Source organism: Meles meles, chromosome 17 (assembly GCF_922984935.1).
Source record: "Meles meles chromosome 17, mMelMel3.1 paternal haplotype, whole genome shotgun sequence".
Lineage (NCBI taxonomy): Eukaryota > Metazoa > Chordata > Mammalia > Carnivora > Mustelidae > Meles > Meles meles.
Genome location: NC_060082.1, coordinates 67,036,555 through 67,064,229, shown reverse-complemented (window position 1 = coordinate 67,064,229; position 27,675 = coordinate 67,036,555). Strand labels below are relative to the sequence as shown.

Below are 27,675 nucleotides of genomic sequence, written 5' to 3'. Positions count from 1 at the left end.
GTGAATACCATGTAAAAAAGTTAAAAAAGAAAAATGGAATCTTTTTAAAAAGTAAGTGTGTATTTAACATAGTAACAGTATTTCATATGTGTCTTCAAACATTAATATCTATGTAAACAGACTGATCTGGATGTATTTATCCATGTATAGCAACATAAAAATTTCCTCATATTCCTTTAATTTGGGGGGAAGAGGATGAGAAGATTAATTTACCTTGAAAACTCGGTTAAAGGATTTTATTAGTGAAGTTATTTTAATATAAATGCATTCAGGATTATATTAACTGGCATTATGAAAGATCCATTTTAACTATACTGTACAACTCAAAATAAGTACACATACATCTTACTAGAGTACAGTATTTCCTTTGCTCACTTTGAACTTATTTATCGAAGAAGTTATCTCCCTCATTTAAAAAGATCTTAACAAGAATATTCTATAATGAAACATTTAATAAAAATTCTTCTTGATAGTACTTTCCTTATAGCACTTATTATGAATAATTAACAATTATACATTGAATGCCAGTGATGTAGTTGGATGCAATCAAGTTCCAACTGCTTATTTTTGCTTTTAAATAAATTTATAATCAATTCATTTGAAAATATATACTGATCACAGATATTATATTCATGGTTAACTAATAAAAGTATATATTAGACACAGGACATTTTATTTGCTGTGGATAGAGAGAAAAGATTGAATAATTTGAAAAATGTCTAAATTTTCTTTTTTTTGCTTAGTATAATCTTTAGCATTTATAAATTATTTCAGACACAATATTTTAGAACTCACAATGGTGAAAGAAATACATGTAAACTTTAATCAGTACTATGAAGTAGAATATGCATTCAATAATCTTAAATGGCTCTCCACTGAAATGTCTGTATTTTTATTTCATTTCATTTTTGGTTTACATTATTTGATGTCTTCTAAAAATGATCAATTGCTTAGCTCTAACAATTTAATAGTTTGTTTCTTTACAAGGAAACTAAAGGTAGGAGAATGTCAACAAGGAAGACATTAAAGATGAAAAAGCAGTATTTTCCTAAGAAAGAGTCATAAAACTTGTATCTTTAAGATAGTCTAAAATATGCAACACATATTTTAACATTTAAATACCTGAGTAACCCATTCAAATTATAAATTAAGTATCAAGAAGAAATTTAGAAAATATAAATCTAGTTGGGGTAGAGTAAATAGATTTTTCTGCCCCAAATTCTCTCCTTTTATTATTCTAGAATCAGTATTACAGACATTTGCTTTCCATTCCCTCTTTCAGCACATGCGTACACATACCTAAACACGCACATGTAGCACAGTGTGAAACAGAAACAGATGATTTTTTGTGGAAGTGTCCCACACAGAGCCTCGTGTGCAGGAAAATAGGTTTATTCTTTCATTCACTTACTTATTTATAGCACTAGACAAAACAAAATAAAGCAATAACAACAAAAAACACCTACCATTCAAAAATCAAGAGCACAAACTATAGTCAAACAACTCTGGTTATGCATTAAAAAGTGAGGAATTCTACGTACCTTTTCCTGACGAGTCACGGCGATTCTGTAGATAGTACAACAGTTGCTCCACCTCATTTAACTTCGAGGGATGAATAAGTTTACATTCTTCAACCACCTTCCGTGCCAGGGAAGTTATATCTGTGTTGGCATTGAGACTCTTAAGACGGATGCTGTAAGCATAGCAGAATTTTCCAACTCAGGTAATATCGTAGGAAGTGATAACTTACAAACTACTTCTTTTAAATAGTTTATAAAGCAGTTAAATGTACTTGACATAGACACTTTCAGTAAAATATAATAAAGTATTAGATATAATTAGGCTTAGAAAAAATGCAAAGAAATTATTTCTTTGAACAGGACAAATGAAATAACAAAAGAACATTAAAATCTCTATCTGATTGTTCCAGGCAAGAGAACATATTCAGGGATCTTGTTTTAAAACAGTCTTTCTGGCAATATATATAAAGTTTTTAGTCATTATTGGATGTGAGAATCCATACTGCCAAAAATAAGTAAATTTCATGACCACACTCACAACCATTTTTTTTTTTTAAGATTTTGTTTATTTATTTGACAGAGATCACAAGTAGGCAGAGAGGCAGGCAGAGAGAGAGAGGAGGAAGCAGGCTCCCTGCTAGGCAGAGAGCCGATGTGGGGCTCGAACCCAGGACCCTGGGACCATGAGCCGGGCCCAAGGCAGAGGCTTTAACCCACTGAGCCACCCAGGCACCCCCATTTTTTTTTTTTTTTAAGGAGGGCAACACACAATATCAGTATATTCAGATTCAGTTGTTCAGGTGGAACAATTGCCGATGTACACAGATTCGTGGTACCAGGGAGAGCCCTGGAGACATAAAATTAGGTTCAGGGTGAAACAACTGGTGGCAAAAGACTCTTAAGACTCTTATAAGCAGGGGCACCTGGGTGGCTCAGTGGGTTAGGCCGCTGCCTTCGGCTCAGGTCATGATCTCGGGGTCCTGGGATCGAGTCCTGCATCGGGCTCTCTGCTCGGCAGGGAGCTTGCTTCCTCCTCTCTCCGTCTCTCTACCTGCCTCTTTAATCTACTTGTGGTCTCTCTCTGTCAAATAAATAAATAAAATCTTAAAAAAAAAAAAGACTCTTATAAGCAAATGTACCCATGCAAGGCTTATATTAAAAAAGAGAAACATAAGAAAGTAGTCACTGTGTAATTCTTTTTGGTGAAGATGGCCAATTTTCGAAGAGCCATCATGGTATTAGATTAGAGGCAGTAGGACAGAGATCTCCAAAGAAGCGTCTCACACTCAGCATCTGTGAAGTCATTATCTGGAGAGGGATGGAGGGATGGTCTCCTGAAGTAAGTGTGGCGTTGTGATTTACACATTATTCCCAGCTAAGCAGCCACCCCCAAATCTGGTCCTCCAAGGATTCTACAACTCACCTAATAAAGGTTCCTTTAATAAATTCCACAAGACTTTAATAAGTTTCCTTTAATGCATAAATTTGATAGAGTGGCTTCTAATGTTTGCAGCAACCTAGGAATACTTGGTCCATTTAAGTTTCTTTAATCTATTTACGTTTCTACCTTTTAAGTCTTATATACTATTTTATTGTTGTATAATTTTAGCCCCACATTAAGAAGGCACTACATAGTGCCTTTGTTTAAACTGGTGAACCCATACCGATACATTATCACTAACTGAAGTTCACAGTTACATTAGGGTTCACTCTTTGTGCTGGTTAGTTCTCTGAGCTTTGACAAATGCTTAATGCCAAGTATCCACCATTACAGTATCATATAAAATAGTTTTACTGTCCTAAAAATGCCCTGTGCTTCACCTATTCTCCTCCTCCCCCATCCCTTAGACTCCTGACAGCCTCTAATCTTTCTACTTTACTTTTGCCTTTTCTAGAATGTCACATAGTTGGAATCACATAGTATGTGGTTTTTCTAGTCTGGCTTCTTTCACTTATATGCATTAATACGGTAAGGTACTTCAAATGTGTTTCCATAGCTTGACAGCGGATTTCTTTTTAGTGCTGAATCATACTTGGTCATATGAATGCACCATAATTTGTTTACTCACTGGCCTGTTGAAGGATATCTGGGGTGCCTCCAGTTTTAAGTTTTCTATAAACATTCATGTACCAGTTTTTGTGTGGACACTGTTTTCAACTCATTTGAGTTCATGTCTAGGAATACAACTGCTAGATTATACGTTAAGCCTATGTCTAGCTTTGTAAAAATTGCCAAACTGTCATCCAAAGTGGCAGTACCATTTTATATTCCCACTAGCAATGAATGAGTTCCTATAGCTCTATATCCTCGCCAGCATTTTGGTAGATTTTACTTATTCTTTTTTTTTTTTTTAAGATTTTATTTATTTATTTGACAAAGAGAGAGATCACAAGTAGGCAGAGAGGCAGACAGAGAGAGGAGGAAGCAGGCTCCCTGCTGAGCAGAGAGCCCAATGCGGGGCTTGATCCCAGGACTCTGAGATCATGACCTGAGCCGAAGGCAGAGGATTAACCCACTGAGCCACCCAGGTGCCCAGGATTTTACCTATTCTAATAGGTGTGTAGTGGTCTTGTGATTTAATAAAGTAGATTTTTCTACCCTTTTTAGATCTATTTTCTACCAACAAATATAGTAACAATCTGACTCATCTTCTTTCCATCCAAGGTAACAAATTTTCTTCTTTCATTACATAGGTCTTTCTCCTAAATCCTTCCCTTCTTATAAAAGACAAAGAGGAGGATGCCTGAGTGGCTTAGTCATTTAAGTGTCTGCTGTCAGCTCAGGTCATGATCTGGGTATCCTGGGACTGAGTCCCAAATCAGGCTCCCTGCTCAGCAGAGAGTCTGCGTCTCCCTCTCCCACTGTGCTTTCTCTTCCTCTCTCACTCTCTTTCAAATAAATAAAATCTTAAAAAAAAAAAAAAAAGATGGGGTGCCTGGGTGGCTCAGTGGGTTAATCCTCTGCCTTCAGCTCAGGTCATGATCCCAGGCACCTGGGATCGAGCCCCGCATCGGGCTCTCTGCTCAGCAGGGAGCCTGCTTCCTCCCCCCTCTCTCTCTGCCTACTTGTGATTTCTGTCTGTCAAATAAATAAATAAAATCTTAAAAAAAAAAGGCAATGAAGAAATAGGGCTAGAACTTTTAGAAAATGTCAGCCCTATGCTTACTGATTATACCCAAATCAGTATTATACTGATTATACCAAAATATAAATATACCAATTATGCTTACTGATTATACCAAAAATCAGAACCTTCATTAAGCAGTCCATACATATGAAGAACACCAAAAATTCACAAGAAAAATACCCATATTATTTTGGACCATAATCATCAGTATCTCATTAAGAAATCTTCAGAAAACTGGCACTCTGTTGAAGATGGGCTTAAATATTCCTTTGCCTAATAAGGGGAAGTGAAATATAGTACAAGTCTTCTAGACTTGGGCCATAGCACTCAGTACCCCAACTTAATGACACCTTCACTTCATATCTATCTCAGCTGATAAGAGTGTCCTTTCCAAAACTCTCATCCTCAGATGCCGGCAATGTTAAAACCTCCAGAACTATCAACAAGCCACATTCTCCTTTTGGTCCTACAATGATTCCTTTCCAAACCTTGTGCAGCCACAGTTGAGTATCACAAGGTTGAATTACTCAGGTTTTTCCCTTACTAAAGTTTTTTTTTTTTTAAAGATTTTATTTGATAGACAGAGATCACAATTTTATTTATTTGACAGACAGAGATCACAAGTAGGCAGAGAGGCAGGCAGAGAGAGAGGAGGAAGCAGGCTCCCTGCTGAGCAGAGAGCTGGATACGGGCCTCCATCCCAGGACCCTGGGATCATGACCTGAGCCAAAGGCAGAGGCTTTAATCCACTGAGCCACCCAGGCGCCCCCCTTACTGAAGTTTAAATCCACTTAGTCTAGCCACAGTTGGTAGTAACTCTTTCCAAGTGGTTGGCCCTCAGGTGAATATATCCTTTGTCTAAAAAGCCCATGGATTTCCATGCAATAACAACATTCTTATTTAATTCTAGCTGAATGAGACTACTGACTGCATTCTTAAGAACTAAAAGTGAAATCTCTCACCTGAAATGTGGCTACCTGAGGTTCTGAAGGCAAAGACTCTGACCTGCTAGCCTTTTTTGGGAAATCAAATTAGTAAGATCTCAAGAGATTTTCACATGTTCTCAGAATGTACAAAACTTGGGCAGGACACACAAACACATCAATGTAAGAGAGGAAGTCCAAGAGGACGCAGTGTAAGCATGTGTGTATGTGCATAAGTGTATTTTTCTTCAATTTAGTGAATTATCCAAGGGCTCAGTTATTTTGATGAAGTATCTGTGTAATTTAGTCTCCTCACACACAAAAAAGAAGTCAGATTAGGGATCTTACTAAGATATCAGGCAGCTTCTCTTTTCAGGCTGCTATACACCAAAGTGTCTCCATGGAAGCACTATTAAAATTTGGAGCCGAATCGCCGTTTGTGGCTATCTTGTGCATTGCAGGATGTTTAGCAGCACTCTGGCCTCTATCCACTAGATTGGCAATACGGTCCCTCCAGTTACAACAACTAAAAGTGTCTCCAGGAATTACCAAATGTTCTCTGGGGGAAAAAAATCACAACCAGTTGAGAACCACTCTTATATACTTAAAGTGCTTTTCAGTATGCTACACCACCTGGACACAAACTAACACTTTTTTTAACCAGTTAAAATTCTTTTTATTTAGTTCCCAATCAAATTTTTTTTTCCAATCAAATTTTTTTTTAATTTTTTTTTTATTTATTTACTTGACAGAGAGAGACCACAAGTAGACAGAGAGGCAGGCAGAGAGAGAGAGAGGGAAGCAGGCTCACCGCCGAGCAGAGAGCCCGATGTGGGACTCGATCCCAGGACCCTGAGATCATGACCTGAGCCAAAGGCAGCAGCTTAACCCACTGAGCCACCCAGGCGCCCCTCAAATTTTTTTTAGTGGAGGGAGAAAAGAAGATTAGGAGAGAATACTAGGTGATCTCATATATTCTCTACTTCCACAACACTATAAAAGGAGGGCAAGACAATTACCAGCACAACTATAGGCTAATGAGAAAGGCCATTTCCCAAGGGGCTCCTGAAAGTATTACAGAAGTGGGAAGGAAAGTAGGATGTCAGGAGATGTAAACTCAATTCAGTGAGTAAGGAAATGCTCATTTTATTAGTAACATCTTTCATAAGGCTAGACTTCTAACGGGTGAATTCAAAGTACATGCCCCATGTGGGAATTCTGGAACTCATACTATTTTCTACAATTCCAAGGAAAAAAGAATACAGACAGGATCCTCTAAAATAGAAATTTCCTAAATTAAGCTAAAAGTCCCACATAAACATATCTTTTATTACCGATTGCACAAGTTATAGTAGTTTTTTTTTTTAAGATTTTATTTATTTATTTGACAGAGAGAGAGATCACAAGTAGGTAGAGAGTGAGGCGGAGTAGGGGAGGAAGCAGGCTCCCCACTGAGTAGAAAGCCCGCCGCACGGTTTGATGCAGGGCTCAATCCCAGGACCCTGAAATCATGACCTGAGCCGAAGGCAGAGGCTTAACCCACTGAGTCACCCAGGTGCAAGTTGTAGTAGTTTATATTCTGTTATAGGATTTTTCTAAATGAGATAAATTAGAAATGATACTTTTCAGCAAGTTCCCATTATGCTTATGTAAACCTGATCTTCTCTGGAATAAATATACTCTATATGCAATATAGTCTCTGCTTCACTAAGATGAAGTATATCTAGAAGAATGTCATAATCGTCTGTCATCTACGCAGGCATAAGGTTCACTACTTTCAAAACATACCAGATGAAGAAAACTTACATCTTTTGGCATTCCTTTCGTTCTCCCAACATGGGATCACCCATTTCTCCAAGAATGGTCGCTTCCACTTCATACTGAACAATGAGTGCTTTTTCTGATGGATGTACATCAATATTTCCTCCTTTAACTTTCCTATAATATAAAATAAAAATAGACATAGATTAAAAACTCATAAAAGATAAAATGGTTTTTATCTGGTTTCTAGTTCCAAAAGCATGCGGGTTAGACTAACATTTGTACTTAAATCAGATTTTCTCTTGACTTGGACCAAGACATAGTCTTTTTCTTCAACTCTGTAAACTCTGTACTATACTTATAACTCTTGATTTTGCAGAAAGTACCTTAATAAACAGCTATACCTGGGAAAAAATACATTTACACAAAGAATCATGCAAAAAAGCAAGTCAATAAAATATACAAGATGTTTTAGAGAGAATAACCTCAAAAATCAGCAATTTAAAAACAAAGATAGATGCCCCCAAATTTATTTCATATTTTATGATATATGTATGTATGTATCTATGTATATGTGTATTTTTTTTTTTTTAAGTAAGGCTCCATGCCCAGCATGGAGGGCTTGAACTCAATGCCACTGAGATGGAGACCTGAGCCAAGATCAAGATTTGGAGGCTTAACCTACTGAGTCACCCAGGCATCCCCCAAAATTTATATTAAAAAGAAAGCAATCTGCCTAACAATTAGCCTGTTAACTGTATCACAGAATGATAGAAAGAAATTATTTAAACTACAATATTTATCATGTACCATCTTACATAACTGTGTAAATTGTGGCATTAGTACCTAGTCATTCTTCAAATCACATTCAAGTAACACAAAAATTTATGGATTATGTTTTATAGTTATGCGTCTCAAATGATAGTGTCCCTAATAGTTCCCATAGAAAGTTCCTATATACATCATCCTCCCACCTTTCTAAAGTTATATGATGAATGTTTAATTATTGTAAACCAGTGACAAATTAACCACCACCTGTCACCTGGCCACATTAGAAGGTGACAAAATGAGATGTATTCAAAGAGATTAAGCAATAGAAACAAGATAAATTTCTTACCGTGCTCACAGTTGGCTAGTGGGCATCTCAGCCTGATGAGAAGGAATATAAATACAACAATATCTTAAACTGATTCTAATAATCAGAAACTCAAAGCTTTTCCGTCCATTAGAAATAAATGGCCTATTATGCACATTTTCTACATAATTTTTAAAATGATCTTTTCATCAGAATTCTTTATGAAAACAAAAAAGGTAAGAACATGAATCTGTATAGGGACCATGACTACGAGTCCAGCCCAGAGACAGGGCAGGAAATCAAATACAACCCTAAGGTGTACGTGGTCAGCAACTAAACTGATGGTAAGATGTACGGAGTAAAGCTGGTTAAGGAATGAAAGCAGCTAGAAACCAGGCAGGCCAGTGAATTAGGAAGTAAGAAATTAGGAAGTAAGATAAACACACATATACGAAATAGGATGGTATAGAGTCCAAAAGGTAAGATAAATGGACGCAAGTTGAGGGCAGCAATTAAAAGCTATAGAAATCACAGGACAAAAGGAGAAGAGCTTAAAAAAATAGAAAAGATGTACTATATAGAGCAAGCACCTCACAAACTATCTTAATTGTAAAGTAAACTAGTTATTTGCTTCCTGATGAAACGGAGAGCAATCCCACTCATGAATTCCCTACATCGACCGGATAACCGCTGTATCCAGTTCCGTGAAGAGAACCACAAGGATAAAATGTAAGTGCAGATCCTAAGAGGAGGCTCTGACCACCACTTTCACAGTAGGTCCTCCACATATTCAGAGGAGAGACAAAAGCATAATTGTTGTCTTCTGGTCTGATATCTTGCCTTTTTCGAAGAACTCATACATATCAAAGAATCTCATCACTCCTTTCTAGTTTTTGTTTGATTTTTTGTGCCCATGTGTCTTATAATATAACATGGAATTGATGGTGCTGTTAGATGTTTAAGTATCAAGAGAATGAGCTTCTAAATGCTTTCCCTGGAACCCATGTATTAGATTTAAAAATTATAACTGCTTATTAGAATTATTTTCTATTTGAAGCATCTTATGGCACATATCAAAACTGCTGTCCTTTAACTGTAAATTTTTCAACTAATGGAGCCTTCTCAATCAATAACAGCTCTGCTTTATTTTTTTACATGCGTAAGTAAACGAGAACCTAAAATATGCTAAATTAATTTAGAAAAATTGTTTTTTAGGTCATTGTGAAGTCTGTGCTTCACAGAGTGATTTAAATACATCTTCTATAATTCCATGTCGTAACTGTCATCCTGGGGTACAATGTTCTTAATTAAAAATTTCTGAAGTACATCCTGATGTTCCAGACTTTATGCAGTTGATGATGTCATCATGAATCTTAAAAGAGAAAATAAATGCTCACAATGCATTATGCATTCATCAATTTTCTAGAAAAACAAATATTCATTAACCTTTATTGCTATCAAAAGGACTTATTACAAGTTTCCATTCAAGGTGGTAGCATAGGATGATTCTGAGCTCAAAATCCTCCCACAGACACATCAAATCTGTAGGTACATATGAAAAACATTCCTCTGGGAAAGAAAACCTAAAAATTAGCTGCATGACTCCTACACATTAAGTGAATGAAAAATATCCACACTGAAGTGGGAAGGAGATGCTGAGATACGATCTCACCACAAGCCCCATTCCTGCCACAGTGACCCACAATCAGGAGAGAACTCACAAACCTGAGCTTCAGCCTGAGGAGTGAAGGCTTTAAACCCATACCTAACACAACTTTGAAGACCGGCACCTGGGAGATGAGCCCTAAAATATCTAGCATTGAAAGCCAACAGGGCTTGTATCCATGAGATGCATGGCTATAGTGAACAGAGAAACCGTTCTTAAAGGGCTTATGTGCATGGACATACCTACCCCAGAGCCCAGTGCGGAGGCAGATGACAGGTGCCCAGAATTTCTGTGAAACAGACTTATTTGCTTATCTTAAAAGTTAGCATAGAAGCTATGCTTCAGAGTGCCAGCATCCCCTGTGGAGGAGCTTGTATACTTGTCTGGTGCTCTGGGCTTTGTGGCTACCACCCAGGGCATGCCCCATGATTGCCTGGCTCTGGGGGCCAGCGAGGCTTGTGTTCATGATTTCAAAGGGATATCAGCAAAGAAAGAGTTCTTAATGGGCTATCGCTCTAGTGATCAGCAAAGAGGGAGTGGAAACACCCATCTCCCAGTCTTCCCTCTGAAAGAGGTATATTGGCAGACTTTAAAAGCTGTTGCCTGACTGGCTTCCAATCAGCCTGAATCGACATGCTTGACTGAATCCTCCCCTTTAGGACACTGACAGGTCTTAGCACACCTTCAACTACTGAGAGTCACTAGAAGTAAAGTAGACTGCTTGTATAATCACAAAGATTTGACAGACAAACAGGAGTTAGGGCAGCGTTAAACAAGATTCATCTCTTACATGAGGCACAGAGATTCAAAGAAAATTGAAGAAACAGAGGAATATGTTTCAAACAGAAGTACAAGATCAGACCATAAAAAAGGACCTTATGAAATGGAGATAAATGCTCATTCTACCTGACAAAGAATTCAAAGTAATGGTCATTATGATGCTTACTGAGCTCAGAAGAATGGACGAAAAAAGGTAGAATTTTCAGCGGAGACAGGGAATATAAGAAAGTACCAAACAGAAGTCACAGAGCTGAAGAATAAAAATAACTGAGCTGAAAAACGCAACAGGGGGTATTCAATAGCAGACTAGATGAAGCAGAAGAAAGGATCAGTGAATTCAAAGACAGGGAAATAGAACTCACCAATCAGAGAAGGAAAAAGAAAAAAAGAATGAAGGGACCCCTGGGTGCTCAGTGGGTTAAGCATCTGCCTTCGGCTCAGGTCATGATCGCAGGATCCTGGGATTGAGACCCACATCAGGCTCCCAGCTCAGCGGGGAGTCTGCTTCTCCTTCTCCCTCTGCCACCTAACTCATGCTTGCTCTCTCTCCCACTCTCTCAAATAAATAAATAATGTTTTTTAAAAAGTTTATAAAAAGAGAAAAGGAAGGTTATTACATAATAATAATAGGGTCAATCCAACAAGAGGATATAAAATCTATAAATATTTATGCACCCAACATAGAATCACCTAAATATATAAAGAAAATATTAGCAAATACAAGGGAGAAATAAACAGCAATACAATCGTAGTAGGAGAGTTCAATACCCCACTTTCATCAATGGATAGATCATCCAGACAGAAAATCAATCAGGAAACACTGGTTTTAAAAAACACATTAGACCAAATGGTCTTCTTCTTCTTTTTTTTTTTTTAATAAAGATTTTATTTATTTATTTGACAGACAGGTCACAAGTAGGCAGAGAGGCCGGTAGAGAGAGGAGGAAGCAGGCTCCCCGTTCAGCAGAGAGCACAATGCAAGTCTCGATCCCAGGACCCTGGGATCATGACCTGAGCGGAAGGCAGAGGCTTTAACCCACGGAGCCGCCCAGGCACCCCCAGATGGTCTTAACAGACATAAACAGAACAGGCTATCCAAAAGCAACAGAATACACATGCTTCTCAAGCATACATGGAACTTTCCCTAAGACAGATCGTATGTTAGGCCACAAAACAAGTTTTAATATATTTAAAGATTGAAACATATCGAGCATCTTTTCTGACCATAATAATATAACACTAGAATCAATTAAAAGAAGAAAGCAGAAAAATTCACAAATGTGTGAAGATTAAACAACATGTCACTGAACAATCAATGGGTCAAAGAAAAAAACAAAAGAGAACTCAAAAAAAACCTTGAGACAAATGAAAATGGAAATACAACATACCAAATCAAAGGATGCAGCAAACGCAGTTCTAAGAGGCAAGTTCATAGAGATAAATGTCTGCATTAAGGAAAAAGAAAGATCTCAAATAAACAAACCAACTTTATACCTCAAGAAATTAGATAAAAAAAACAAAAACCAAAAAACCAAAAAAAAAAACAGAGCCCAGGAGTACCTGGGTGATGCTGTTGGTTAAGTGTCTGACTCCTGGGTTTCTGCTCAGGTTGTGATCTCGGGGTCATGAGATTGAGCCTACATGTTGGGGTCTACAACTCAGCCAGGAGTCTGCTGGAGATTCTCTTTCCCTCTCCTTCTGCCCCTCCCCCTGGCTTTCTCTAAAATAAATAAATATTTTAAAAAAGGAAAAAGAACAAGGCCCAAAGTTAATAGAAAAAAGGAAATAAAGAGCAAAGTGAAAATAAATGAAATACACCTTAAAGGGACAACAGAAAAGATAAATCAAACTATGAGATAGTTGACAAACGTTTAGCTAGATTCACCAAGAAAAAAAGAAAGAGGACTCAAATAAATAAAATCGGAAACAAAACAGGAAACATTACAACAGACAACACAGAAATACAAAGGATCACAAGTCTAACAATTAATTATACACCAACAAATTGGATAGAGAAGTGGGCAAAATCCTAAAAAACATTCAACCTCCCAAGACTGAGTCATAAAGAAACAGAAAATATGAACAGACCAATTACTAGTAAGGGATTGGATCAGTAATCAAAAATGTCCCAACAAACAAAAGTCCAGACCCAATTTCACTGGTTAATGCTACCAAACATTCAAAAAATTAATACCAATCATTCTCAAACTCTTCCAAACAATATAACAGGAGGGAATATTTATGAACTAATTTTATGAGGCCAGCATTACATTGACACTAAAACCAGATGAAGAAGCCACAAGAAAATTATAGGCTAATACCTGTAAGGAACATAAATGCAGAAATCTCCAAAAAATACTAGCAAATAAAATTCAAGTTTACATTAAAAGTATCATACACCATATCAAGTGGAATGTAAGGATGGTTCAACAAATGCAAATCAATCAATATGATATGCTACATTAACAGAATGAAGTGTAAAAGTCCTATGATTATCTCCAATAGATGCAGAAACATTTGACAACATTCAACATCCATTTATGAGAAAAACTGTCACCAAAATGAATATACAGGTAATGTGTCACAACGCAATAAAGACTGTATATGATAAAGACACAGTTAACATACTTAACAGTGAAAAGCTAAAAGCTTTTCCTCAAAGACCAGGAAGAAGGCAAGGATGCCCACTCTCACAACTTCTATTCAACATAGTGCTAGAAGCACAATCCGGAGTTATTTGTCAAGAAAAAGAAATAACAGGCATCCAACTCTGAAAGCAAGAAGTAAAACTGTCACTCTCTGCAGATGACATGATATTATTAGAGAAAATTGTAAAGACTCCTCAAAAAACTGTTAGAATAAACAAATTCAAGAAAAGTTGCAGGTTACAAAAACCAGTATTAAATATCAGTTACATTTCCATACATTAATGATGAACCTCTTAAGAGCAATTAAGAAAATAATCCCATTTATAATTATACCAAAAACAATAACATATCTAGAAATAAGTTTAACCAAGAAGGTAAAAGACCTTTACACTGAAAACTGTAAGCTACTGACGAAAGACACTGAACACAATACAAATAATGAATAGATATTCTGTGCTTATGGACTGAAAGAATTAATACCAATAAAATGTCCATACCACCCAAAGAAATCTACAAATTCAACACAATCCTGATCAAAATCCCAATGGCATTTTTTCACAGAAATTGAACAAATAATCCTAAAATGTGTATGGAACTACAAAAGACCCTGAATAACCAAAGCAATCTTGAGAAAGAACAACAAAGCCAGAGGCGTCATATTACCAAGTTTCTTTCTTTCTTTCTTTCTTTTTTAAGATTTTTATCTATTTATTTGACAGAGAGAGAGAGAGTACAAGCAGGGGGAGTGGCAGAGGGAGAGGGAGAAGCAGACTTCCCATGGAACAGAGAGCCTGTCATGGGGCTCCATGTCAGTATCCTGGGATTATGACCTAAGCCCAAGGCAGATGCTTAACAGACTGAATCACTCATGTGCCCCACATTTTCTGGTTTCAAACTGTATTACAAAGTTAGAGTAATCAAAACTGTATGGTATTTGCATAAAAAGACATATATATCAACAGAATACAGAGCCCAGAAATAAACCCACACATTTATGGCCAACTAATTTAAAACAAAGGAGCCAGGAATATACAACAGAGAAAGGATTGTCTCTTCAATAAACGATTTTTGGAAAATTGGATAGCTATATGCAAAAGGGTGAAACTGGACCATTATCTTACACCATATACAAAAGTTAATTCAAAATGGATTAAAGAGTTGAATATAAGACCTAAAACCATACAACTCCTAGAAGAAAATACAGGCATTAAGCTTCTTGCCATAGGTCTTGGCAATTTTTTTTTATTTGATACCAAAAGCAAAGGCACGAAAAACAAAAATAGATGATAAATGGAACTAAATCAAACTAAATATCTTCTGCTTAATAAAAGAAACAAAAACAAAAAGGTGACCTATAAATGTGAGAATGTATTTGCCAATAATATATCTGATAATGGGTTAATAGCCAAAGAATATAAAGACCTCATAGAGTTCAACAGAAAAAAAAAAAAAAAAGAATCCAATCTGATTAAAAAATTAGCAGAGGATCTGAATAGGTGTTTTTCCAAAGAAGACATACAGATGGCCAAAAGGTACATGAAAAGATGCTCAAAATCTCTAGTCATCAGTGAAATGCAAATCAAAACCACAATGAGATATCACCTATACCTGTTAGAACGGCTATTATCAAAAAGAAAAGAAATAGCAAGGGTTGGCAAGGATGTGGAAAAAAGGGAACCCTTATACACTGTTAGTGGGAATTTAAATCAATGTAGCCACTATGGAAAAACTATAGAGGTTTCTCAAGAAACTGAACATAGAACTACCATATGATCCAGAAAACCCACTTCTGAGTATTTATCCAAAGCAAACAACACTTAGTCAAAAAGACAGACCCACATGTTCACTGTAGCATCATTTACAATAGCTAATACACAGAAGCAAACCAAGTGTCCACCGACGGATAAACGGATGAAGAAAATGTGGTGCATGTATGTGTGTACATGTGTGAAATACTGCCGTTTGTGACAACATGGACTTTGACGGCATTATGCTATGTGAAATAAGTCAGAGAGAGAAAGAGAAATTCTGTATGATCTCACTTTTATGTGTAATCTAAGAACAAAAAAACTCAAACTCACAGATACACAGAATAGATTGGTAGCTACCAAAAGTAGGGAGTGCAGGTAGGCAAAACAGGTGAAGGTGGTCAAAAGGTACAAAATACGTCCTAGGGATATAATGTACAGCATTGTGACTATACTTAATGTTGTACTGTATACTTGGAAATTGCTATGAGAGTAAATCTTAAAAGTTCTCATCACAAGAAAAAAATTACTGTATGGTGATGGATTTTTTTTTAATTTATTTATTTATTTTTCAGCGTAACAGTACTCATTGTTTTTGCACCACACCCAGTGCTCCATGCAATACGTGCCCTCTCTATTACCCTCCACCTGGTTCCCCAACCTCCCACCCCCCGACCCTTCAAAACCCTCAGGTGGTTTTTCAGAGTCCATAGTCTCTCATGGTTCATCTCCCCTTCTAATTTCCCACAACTCCCTTCTCCTCTCCATCTCCCCATGTCCTCCATGTTCTTTGTTATGCTCCACAAATAAGTGAGACCATATGATACTTGACTCTCTCTGCTTGACTTATTTCGCTCAGCATAATCTCTTCCAGTCCCGTCCATGTTGCTACAAAAGTTGGGTATTCATCCTTTCTAATGGAGGCATCATACTCCATTGTGTGTATGTACCACATCTTCCTTATCCATTCATCCGTTGAAGGGCATCTTGGTTCTTTCCACAGTTTGGCGACCATGGCCATTGCTGCTATAAACATTGGAGTACAGATGGCTCTTCTGTAGATACATCTGTATCTTTGGGGTAAATACCCAGCAGTGCAATTGCAGGGTCATAGGGAAGCTCTATTTTTAATTTCTTGAGGAATCTCCACACTGTTCTCCAGAGTGGCTGCACCAACTTGCATTCCCACCAACAGTGTAAGAGGGTTCCCCTTTCTCCACAACCTCTCCAACACATGTTGTTTCCTGTCTTGCTAATTTTGGCCATTCTAACTGGTGTAAGGTGATATCTCAATGTGGTTTTAATTTGAATCTCCCTGATGGCTAGTGATGATGAGGATTTTTTCATGTTTCTGATAGCCATTTGTATGTCTTCGTTGGAGAAGTGTCTGTTCATATCTTCTGCCCATTTTTTGATATGATTATCTGTTTTGTGTGTGTTGAGTTTGAGGAGTTCTTTATAGATCCTGGATATCAACCTTTTGTCTGTACTGTCATTTGCAAATATCTTCTCCCATTCCGTGGGTTGCCTTTTTGTTTTGTTGACTGTTTCCTTTGCTGTGCAGAAGCTTTTGATCTTGATGAAGTCCCAAAAGTTCATTTTCGCTTTTGTTTCCTTGGCCTTTGGAGACATATCTTGAAAGAAGTTGCTGTGGCTGATATCAAAGAGGTTACTGCCTATGTTCTCCTCTAGGATTCTGATGGATTCCTTTCTCACGTTCAGGTCTTTTATCCATTTTGAGTTTATCTTTGTGTACAGTGTAAGAGAATGGTCGAGTTTCATTCTTCTACATATCGCTGTCCAGTTTTCCCAGCACCATTTATTGAAGAGACTGTCTTTTTTCTATTGTATATTTTTTTTTGTTTTGTCAAAGATTATTTGACCATAGAGTTGAGGGTCCATATCTGGGCTCTCTACTCTGTTCCACTGGCCTATGTGTCTCTTTTTATGCCAGTACCACACTGTCTTGGTGATCACAGCTTTGTAGTAAAGCTTGAAATCAGGTAATGTGATGCCGCCAGTTTTGTTTTTGTTTTTCAACATTTCCTTAGCAATTTGGGGTCTCTTCTGATTCCATACATATTTTAGGATTATTTGCTCCAGCTCTTTGAAAAATACTGGTGGAATTTTGATAGGAATGGCATTAAACGTATAGATTGCTCTAGGCAGTATAGACATTTTAACAATGTTTATTCTTCTGATCCAAGAGCATGGAATGGTCTTCCATCTTTGTGTGTCTTCTTCAATTTCTTTCATGAGTGTTCTGTAGTTCCTCGAGTACAGATCCTTTACCTCTTTGGTTAGGTTTATTCCCAGGTATCTTATGGTTCTTGGTGCTATAGTAAATGGAATCGATTCTCTAATTTGCCTTTCTGTATTTTCATTGTTCGTGTATAAGAAAGCCACTGTTTTCTGTACATTGACTTTATATCCTGCCACATTACTGAATTGCTGTATGAGTTCTAGTAGTTTGGGGGTGGAGTCTTTGGGGTTTTCCATATAAAGAATCATGTCATCTGCAAAGAGAGAGAGTTTGACTTCTTCCTTGCCAATTTGGATACCTTTTATTTCTCTTTGTTGTCTGATTGCCGTTGCTAGGACTTCTAATACTATGTTGAACAAGAGTGGTGAGAGTGGGCATCCTTGTCGTGTTCCCGATCTCAACAGGAAGGCTGCAAAGCTTTTTCCCATTGAGGATGATATTTGCTGTGGGTCTTTCATAGATAGATTTTATGAAGTTCAGGAATGTTCCCTCTATCCCTATACTTTGAAGTGTTTTCATCAGGAACAGATGCTGGATTTTGTCAAATGCTTTTTCTGCATCAATTGAGAGGACCATGTGGTTTTTCTCTCTTCTCTTATTGATTTGTTCTATCACATTGATTGATTTGCAAATGTTGAACGATCCTTGCAACCCAGGGATGAATCCCACCTGGTCATGGTGGATAATCTTTTTAATGTGCTGCTGGATCCTGTTTGCTAGGATCTTGTTGAGAATCTTAGCATCCGTATTCATCAGTGATATTGGTCTGAAATTCTCCTTTTTGGTAGGGTCTTTGCCTGGTTTGGGGATCAGGGTAATGCTGGCTTCATAAAAAGAGTCTGGAAGTTTTCCTTCTGCTTCAATTTTTTTGGAACAGCTTCAGGAGAATTGGGGTTATTTCTTCTTTGAAAGTTTGGTAGAATTCCCCAGGGAATCCATCAGGTCCTGGGCTCTTGTTTTTTGGGAGGTTTTTGATCACTGCTTCAATCACATTACTAGATATCGGTCTATTCAGGTTATCAATTTCTTCCTGGTTCAATTTTGGGAGTTTATAGTTTTCCAGGAATGCATCCATTTCATCTGGGTTGCTTAGCTTATTGGCATATAACTGTTGGTAATAATTTTGGATGATTGTTTCTATTTCCTTGGTGTTAGTTGTGATCTCTCCCTTTTCATTCATAATTTTATTAATTTGGGCTTTCTCTCTTTTCTTTTGGATTAGTGTGGCCAATGGTTTATCGATCTTATTGATTCTTTCAAAAAAACCAGCTTCTAGTTTCATTGATAGGTTCTACTGTACCTCTGGTGTCTACCCCATTGATCTCTGCTCTAATGGAGTTGGTTTGATTTGTTGTTGATTCTCCGTTCTTTAAAGTGTAGAGACAGCTGGTGTATTCTGGATTTTTCAATTTTTTTGAAGGAGGCTTGGATGGGTATGTATTTCCCCCTTAGAACTGCCTTTGCTGTATCCCATAGGTTTTGGACTGAAGTGTCTTCATTCTCATTGTTTTCCACGAATTGTTTAAGTTCTTCTTTGATCTCCTGGTTGATCCAAGCATTCTTAAGCAAGGTGGTCTTTAGCTTCCAGGTGTTTGAGTTCCTTCCAAACTTTTCCTTGTGATTGAGCTCCAGTTTCAAAGCATTGTGATCTGAGAATATGCAGGGAATAATGTCAGTCTTTTGTTATCGGTTGAGTCCTGCTTTGTGACCAAGTATGTGGTCTGTTCTGGAGAAGGTTTCATGTGCACTTGAGAAGGAGTATTCTGTTGTTTTAGGGTGGAATGTTCTGTATATGTCTGAGGTCCATCTGGTCCAATGTTTCATTCAATGCTCTTATTTCTTTATCAATTTTCTGCTTCGATGATCTGCCTATTACTGAGAGAGGTATATTAAGATCTCCTACTATCAATGTATTCATATCAATATGACTCTTTATCTTGATTAATCATTTTCTTACGTAATTGGGTGCTCCCATATTGGGGGCGTAGATATTTACAATTGTTAGATCATCTTGGTGGATAGCCCCTTTAAGAATTATGTAGTGTCCTTCTGTATCTCTGACTACAGTCTTTAGTTTAAAATCTAATTTATCTGATATGAGAATCGCTACCCCGGCCTTCTTCTAAGGCCCATTGGCATGAAAGATTCTTCTCCATCCCTTCACTTTCAGTCTGTGTGTATCCTTAGGTTCAAAATGGGTCTCTTGTAGACAACATATGGATGGGTCCTGTTGTTTGATCCAATCTGCAACCCTGTGTCATTTTATGGGCGTGTTTAGGTCGTTCACATTGAGAGTGATTATTGATAGATAGGTTGTGATTGACATCGTGTTACCTTTGAAGTCTTTCTGTCTGTAGATTGTCTCTACATTTCTGTTAAATGATATTCTTAGGATTTTTTCTCATTTATAGGACCCCCCTTAATATTTCCTGCAGTGTCGGCTTGGTGGTTGCATAGTCTTTTAAGCCTTGCCAGTCTTGGAAATTCTTCATCTCTCCATCCATTTTGAATGTCAGTCTTGCTGGATAAAGTGTTCTTGGCTGCATGTTCTTCTCATTTAGTACTCTGAATATATTTTGCCAGCCCTTCCTGGCTTGCCAGGTCTCTGTGGACAGGTCTGATGTTATTCTAATGGGCTTTCCTCTGTATGTAAAGAGCCTTTGTCCTAGCTGCTTTTAAGAGGGTCTGTCTAGAAGCATAATTCTTCATTCTAACTATCAGGTGCCGTGAGGACTTTTAAGAATCTAAAATCTTGGTGGGGGGGGACCGCTCTGCCTCTAGTACATGAAAGTTGTTTCCATTCATGAGATTGGGAAAATTTTCATAGACAACTTGTTCCACTATATCTTCTAGACTTTTTTTTAAATTTTTTAAAAGATTTTATTTATTTATTTGACAGAGAGAAATCACAAGAGAGGCAGGCAGAGATAGAGGAAGGGAAGCAGGCTCTCCGCCAAGCAGAGAATCCGACGTGGGACTCGATCCCAGGATCCTGAGATCATGACCCGAGTTGAAGGCAGCGGCTTAACCCACTGAGCCACCCAGGCGCCCTCTTCTAGACTTCTTTCTTTTTCCTCCCCTTCAGGGATTCCAATAATTCTGACGTTGGAACGTTTCATGGCATCATTTATTTCCCTGATTCTGTTTTCGTGGCTTCTGAGCTGTTTGTTCCAGGCTTCCTCCTGATCCTTCCTATCTGTCCTCTAGATCACTAATTCTATCTTCTGTCTCAGTTACCGTAACTTTTAGAGAATTTAGATTAGATTGGAATTCATTGAGAGCATTTTGAACATCATCCCTGCTGGCTTTCAGTTCTCCCCTAACATTGTGAACATCATCCCTGGTGGCTTTCAGTTCTGCCCTAATCAATTCTGTTTGGTCATCCATGGCTTTCTCCAACCTAGCTATTGCCTGGATAATTGTTAGCCTGAATTCCTTTTCCGACATATTGTCTATGTCGATAGCCATTAACTCTGTTGCAGAAGGTCCATCCTCTGTATTTTTCTTCTGTTGGGCATTCCTCCTCCTAGTCATTTTGGTAAGAGATGACTGAACAGATGCAGCTGGATGTATCGACTGTGGTGCAGTCAAGGTGCACCCTGGAACGCTTCTGTGCAATCAGGATTCCCCACCCAAATGAGAGAATAAAGAAAAGAAAAAGAAATAGAGAAGAAAGAGACCAAAAAAAAAAAAAAAAAAAAAAAAGAAAGAAAGAAAGAAAAGAAAAAAAAAGAGTGAGAGAGAGAGAGACAGGAAAAAAAGGGAAGATAAAAGAGAAGGCTCAGCCCAAATGGGCCCCAAGGTAAGATTTATGAAGTATACAAACAAAAACAGACAAACAAAAAGACTGATAAAAGTATATGACAAGAGAAATATATATATATATATATTAAAGCAAAAAAAAAAAAAAAAAAGGAAGAACCTCATCAGAAAGAACCCCAAGTATAATATTTATATACTATCAGGACAAACACAAATACACAGAAACACTGGCGGAAGGAAAACATGGGAGAGTGGTTATAAATTCTCAGTGTGGGTGAGGAAGGTTATTTTGATTCTTCCTGGATGTATCTTGATGTTTTTGTTAAGGGACTCAACTTTCCTAAAATAAAGGGGGATTAAAAATTGGTTTACCTATAGGGGTAGCATTGATTGGGGAAAGGGGATTACCTTGAAGTTTAACTCTATATGTATATTAGAAAATAAAAATTAAAAAAGAATAAACTAGACTAAATTAAAATTTTAGAAAAATTTAAAAAATAGAAAAGCAAAAGAAAAACACGGGTGTATGTAACAAAAAGTTCAGGTTAGAAGGTTATTAAGGAATTTGATGTACTGGACATGTGATTGTACCATCACTGTGATGGTAAATAGGTTAAAAAAAATTATCTATATGTATATATATATATTAAAAAAAGGAACCAGAATAGTGGTAAAGAGTTAAAAATAAAAGTTGTATTTATGAAGTAGTGGCGGTTGTTCTCTTGTCGTCTTTTTTTTTTTTCTTCCTTCCTGGTTGGTTTTCTGGGGGAGAGGCCTGCCACGTGGGTTTTCAGACAACAATGCTCCCTGAGTTAGGTCCTCCCGCCCCCCTCAAGGGGGTGGGCTCTGAGGAAACCGTTTTTTTTCAGGCTTTTGTTCTCTGGAGGTTTTTATGTTCTTTCATCTGTTTTCTCTTGCCTTGAGAGCTTTTGGTGGTTTTTGGAGGTTTAGAGGAGAGCAAACTGCACCCCGACCTCCCTCTCAGAGAGAAGCCTCAGAATGCTCTGCAGAGCTGCTGGCAGAGTAGGTTCTGAGTCACTGCCCCTGGGAATGCAGGATCTCCTCCTTGTACCCACTACCATGGCAGTGGCGGCTGTCTGGGCAGCTCCAGACCACCAGAGAGGTTCCAAGCAGCGATCACACACTGAGATTTTCCCGCTGGCCTAGGCTGGGAATGCTTGGTTTTTCAGAATGCTAGCGCTCTAGGCTAGTACCTGTGCGCACCTCTCCCAGGGGAGGGTGTGGGACGCGCGCGTGTTTCAGGAATGCCATCTGGCCAGGCTCCCAGCCCCTCGGGAACCAGACCCCACGCGTTCTCAGGCGCACTGGCAGCTCAGGCGCGCTGGCAGCTCAGGGACCAAGACCTGCTTTCTCCGCCACACTCTGTCTGGCTCAGCACCAGGGGAGGCTTTCCTGGGTCCGGGGACTTAAGTCCCTGTCCCTAACCACCCTGATTCCCACAATATCCCCCCGCGATCCTTTGCTCTTTTTTTTTTTTTGGAGTGCTTTCAACCAGACTCCAAGCTAATGATGGTCCCCAGACACAGGGCACTCTCGTATTGGGGTATTACTTTCCAATCGGTCACCTCTGGTGGCTCCCTCCCCCTTTTTGTTTATCTTCCGATATCAGTCTGACGTTCCCACTCTGCTTTACCTGCCACTGGCATCTTCTGCTCCTGTAGAGATCCAGAGATCCAGTGTATAATTCTGATCTCAGGCTGATTTCATGGGTGATCGGAGTTCTTTGGTAGGTAATCAGCTCACTTTAGGGTACAGGTTGAAACGGCATCTCCTCCTACTTCCCCGCCATCTTGACACCCCCCCACCCCGTGATGGATGTTAACTAGACTTATTGTGTTGATCACTTCACAATATGTATGAATACATATAAATCATTACAATATGCACCTGAAACTAATATGTCAATTATAGCTCAATAAGCAAATTTCAAATCAATAACCTGATTTTACACCCTAAGGAACCAGAAAAAGAATAAACTAAATCCCAAGCTTGTAGAAGGTAGGAAATAGTAAAGATGGAGGGATAAAAGAAACATACTAGCATAAAAACAAGACATATAGATCAATGAAATAGAATTGAGTCAAGAAATAAGCCCTTACACCTACCATCTATTGATTTTCAATAAAGGCAGCAAGATCTTTCACTGGGGAAAGAATGATACCTTCAACAGATGGTGCCAGGACAACTAGATATCCATATGCAAAAGAATGAAATTGGGCCTTTACTTCATACTGCATAATTACCTCAGATTGGATCAAAAACATCAATTTTAGAGTTAAAATGATAAAACTCTTAGAAAACATAGAAGCAAATATTCGTGGCCTTGGATGTGACAATGGTTTCTCTTTTTTCTTTCTTATATTTTTACATTTTAATTTCTGTACAGTTAATATACAGTGTTATGTTAGTTTCAGGGAACAATAATATAATGACTCAACAATTCTGTACATCACCCAGTGCTCATCTTAAGAGTATTTTTTAATCCCATCAGCTATTCCACCCATCCCCTCATCCACTTCCCCTCTGGTAACCATCAGTTTGTTCTCTATATTTAAGTGTTTGTTTCTCAGTTTGTCTCTCTTTTTTTTCCATTCATTTGTTGTTTCTTAAATTCCACATATGAGAGAAATCATGTGGTATTTGTCTTTCTCTGACTGACTTATTTCGCTTAATGTAAGTCTCTCCAGATCCAACCACGTTGTTGCAAAAGGCAAGATTTCATTCTTTTTGATGGGTGAATAATATTTCAGTGTGTTTTGTGTGTGTACACATACACACCACTTCCCCTTTGTCCATTCATCTTTTTTTTTTTTAAGATTTATTTATTTACTTGACAGAGAGATAGAGAGAGAGCATAAGTAGGCAGAGCGGCAGGCAGAGGGAGGGAGAAGCAGACTCCCCACTGAGCAGGAAGCCTGATCCAGGGCTCAATCTCAGGACCCTGGGATCATGACCTGAGCCAAAGGCAGCCTCTTAACTGACTGAGCCACCCAGGTGCCCCATATTCATTCATCTTTTGATGGACGCTGGAGCTGCTTCCATAATTTGGTTATTATAAATAATGCTGCAATAAACACAGGGTCATCTATCCCTTTAAATTAGTGTCTGTATTTTTTGATCAATACCTAGCACTGCAATTACTAGGTCACAGAGTAGTTCTATTTTTAACTTTTTGAGGAACCTCCACACTGTCTTTCACAGTGAATGCACCAGTTTGCATTCCCAAAAACAGTGCACGAAGGTTCCTTTTTCTCCACATTCTGGCCAATACTTGCTGCCTGTGACTTTTATTTTAGCCATTCTGACAGATGTTAAGCGATATCTCATTGTAGTTTTGATTTGCATTTCCCTGATGATGAGTGATGTTGAACATCTTTTCATGTGTCTTTTGGCCATCTGTAAACCTTCTTTGGAGAATGTCTGTTCATGCCTTCTGTCTATTTTTTAATTCAATTATTTGGTTTTTTGGTGTTGAGTTGTATAAGTTCTTCATATATTTTGGATACTAAACCTTTTTCAGATATGTTTTTTGCAAATATGTTCTCCAAATCTGTAGGGTGTTTTTTAGTTTTGTTTTTTCTTTTTTTTTTTTAAAGATTTTATTTATTTATTTGACAGAGAGAGAGATCACAAGTAGGCAGAGAGGCAGGCAGAGAGAGAGGAGGAAGCAGTCTCCCTGCAGAGCAGAGAGCCCGATGTGGGGCTCGATCCCAGGACCCTGAGATCATGACCTGAGCCGAAGGCAGCGGCTTAATCCACTGAGCCACCCAGGCGCCCCAGTTTTGTTTTTTCTTTTGCTGTGTAGAAGCTTTTTATTTTGCTACATGCAAAAGAATGAAACTGGAACATTCTCTTACAGTATACACAAAAGTAAACTCAAAATGGATTAAGGACCTAAATGTGAGATAGGAAACCATAAAAATCCTAGAGTTAATTATGCGGTATAAAGTAAGGGTCTAATTTAATTCCTTTAGGTGTGGATATCCAATAATTTCTCTGACATCAGCTTTAGCAACATTTTTCTAGATAGGTCTCCTGAGGCAAGGGAAACAAAAGCAGAAATTAACTATTTGGCCAATTATTTCTTAAATAATGGCATCAAAAGAAACTAAAGAAAAAATTAAATTGGACTTCATCAAAATTTAAAACTTTTACAAAAGGATACTACAAAGAGAATGAAAACAATAACCATGGAATGGGACAAAATATTTGCAAACCACTTTTCTGGTAAGAGTCTAGTGTCTAGAACATATAAAGAACTCTTTCTTCCAAAGAAGATAGACAAAGGCCAAGAAGCATATGAAAAGATACTCCATGTCACAGTAACTAGGGAAATGCAAACCATAATAAGATACTACTTCACATCCACTGAATGGCCATAATTTAAAAAAATAAATAACAACTATTGGTGATTCGAAAAATTGGAGCTCTCATACACTGCTGGTGGGAATGTAAAATGGTGCAGTTACTGTGAAAAACAGTTTGGTAGTTCCTCAATAAGTTAAATATAGAATTAGTACATGACCTTGCAACAACTAGGGATATCCAGAGAGTGAAAAAAGGTATAGAAACAAAAACTAGTGCAGGAAAGCTCAAAGCAGCTTTACATAATAGCCAATAGAAACAATCTAAATGTTCATCAACAGATGAATGGATAGTCAAAATGTGCTATATCCATACCATCAATTATCGTTCAGCCATTAAGTGGAACGAAGTACTAATGAATGCTAAAACGTAGATGAATGTTGAAAACATTATACTGTATAGTAAAAAAGTTTTACACAAAGGCCATACTGATTTTGCTTATCATATATTTATAGCACTTAACATAAATACAATAATTACTTCTGATTATATATGATTTGAAGTCTGTATTCTTTGCTACATTATAAGCACCATAAAGCAGAGAAAGTATGTATCATTCATCCAATACTTTCAATCACTCAGCTGAGTGACTGTCACATGGTAGAATCTCAAATAACCACTGAATGAATGAATGAATGAATGCCATTTACTCTTAAAATTCTCCACTGGTTCCCCACTGCTTTTACAATTCTCAACTATTTATTATGGCTCCTAATTCCTATAAGATTTGGCCCATTCTTCTTTGCAGCTTTATTTTCACATCATTTAATCATTACTTAGTGAGTACTGATGTTCCAGGCACTGTGCTGTGTGCTGAAAATACAATGACAAGATACATAGCTCCTTAGTCTTTTGGAGCTTATAGACCAAGAGGAAAGACAAACAATAACAAAGTATTTGGTATCATGAATACCTAGCGGGTATAGTGACCTGGATTGTGGAATGAGAAAACAGAAGCTCAGGAAAGACTTTTTGGAAAAAATGATATTTAAGCAAAAATAGGAAAAATGAGGAGTTAGCTAGGTGAATACTAGGGCAAGTTCCAGATAATGAGAAGGGCATTTGGAACCTAATACTGAAACACAGAGATCTAAAAGAAGTTATTTCTGTAAGGCTCAGGTATGAAATTATTGGGGGTGGGAGGGAAGCAGAGCGATAGGAAGCTGAAAAGGCAGGTGTTCTAACTCTAAAAGCAATGGAAAGCCATTGGAGAGTTTTAAAAGGAGGCTAAAAAATCCCCAAATCACAAATAATTGTCTATGTTTGTGTATCATCTGATTGAGGACATGAGCTATGCCTATTTACTCATTTCCCCCAGTAACCAGAATAACGATAGGCATATACTAGGTATTTTGTAAGTGTTCATTAAGTGCTACTGAATCAAAGCTGGTAGCAGAAGAAGAAATGAAACCAGATTCAATTCTACAACCTACTACCCATTTAAATATAAAGAGATTAGAGAGTCCTCAGTGATAACTACAATGAAACCCCTGAAATCAACTAATTACAATTAGAGTGAATCTATTAGATTGAAAATATGTTGCTATCCTGTTGAAAATGAAATCTAAAAGTAAAAATATTACAAAAGGAATATATGTAATCATTAAGAACCAATAATTAAAATGGTTTTGCTGGACATCGTACGCCATCAGGCCTGTATGGTTGTATGTCAGCAACGAGCAGTGCAAACTTATTATTTATACTGTCAAAATTACATAAAACTGAAGAGAGTATGTTTCAACCTTTCCAAATTCTGACCTTATTTTACTTCAAACACCACAGTGACTGGTTTATTTTTCTAACTCTAGATAACATGACTTTAAAAATAAGGAATAGGGGCATCTGGGTGGCTCAGTGGGTTAAAGCCTCTGCCTTCAGCTCAGGTCATGATCCCAGGATCCTGGGATCGAGCCCTGCATCAGGCTCTCTGCTTGGCAGGGAGCCTGCTTCCTCCTCTCTGTCTGCCTCTCTGCCTGCTTGTGATCCCTGTCTGTCAAATAAATAAATAAAATCTT

General features: G+C 37.7%; 1 protein-coding gene across 2 annotated transcripts in view; it reads right to left on the bottom strand.

Moving 5' to 3' along the window:
* Positions 1–27,675, bottom strand: part of KIFAP3 (kinesin associated protein 3) — a 173,574-nt gene that overhangs the window by 144,265 nt on the left and 1,634 nt on the right. For both annotated transcript variants that reach the window (XM_045983200.1, XM_045983199.1), the window contains exons 2-3: positions 7,378–7,509; positions 1,542–1,693 (exon numbers count right to left, since the gene is read on the bottom strand). In XM_045983200.1, the coding sequence (XP_045839156.1) occupies positions 1,542–1,693; positions 7,378–7,509 (284 nt within the window). The remainder of the gene's footprint in view (positions 1–1,541; positions 1,694–7,377; positions 7,510–27,675) is intronic.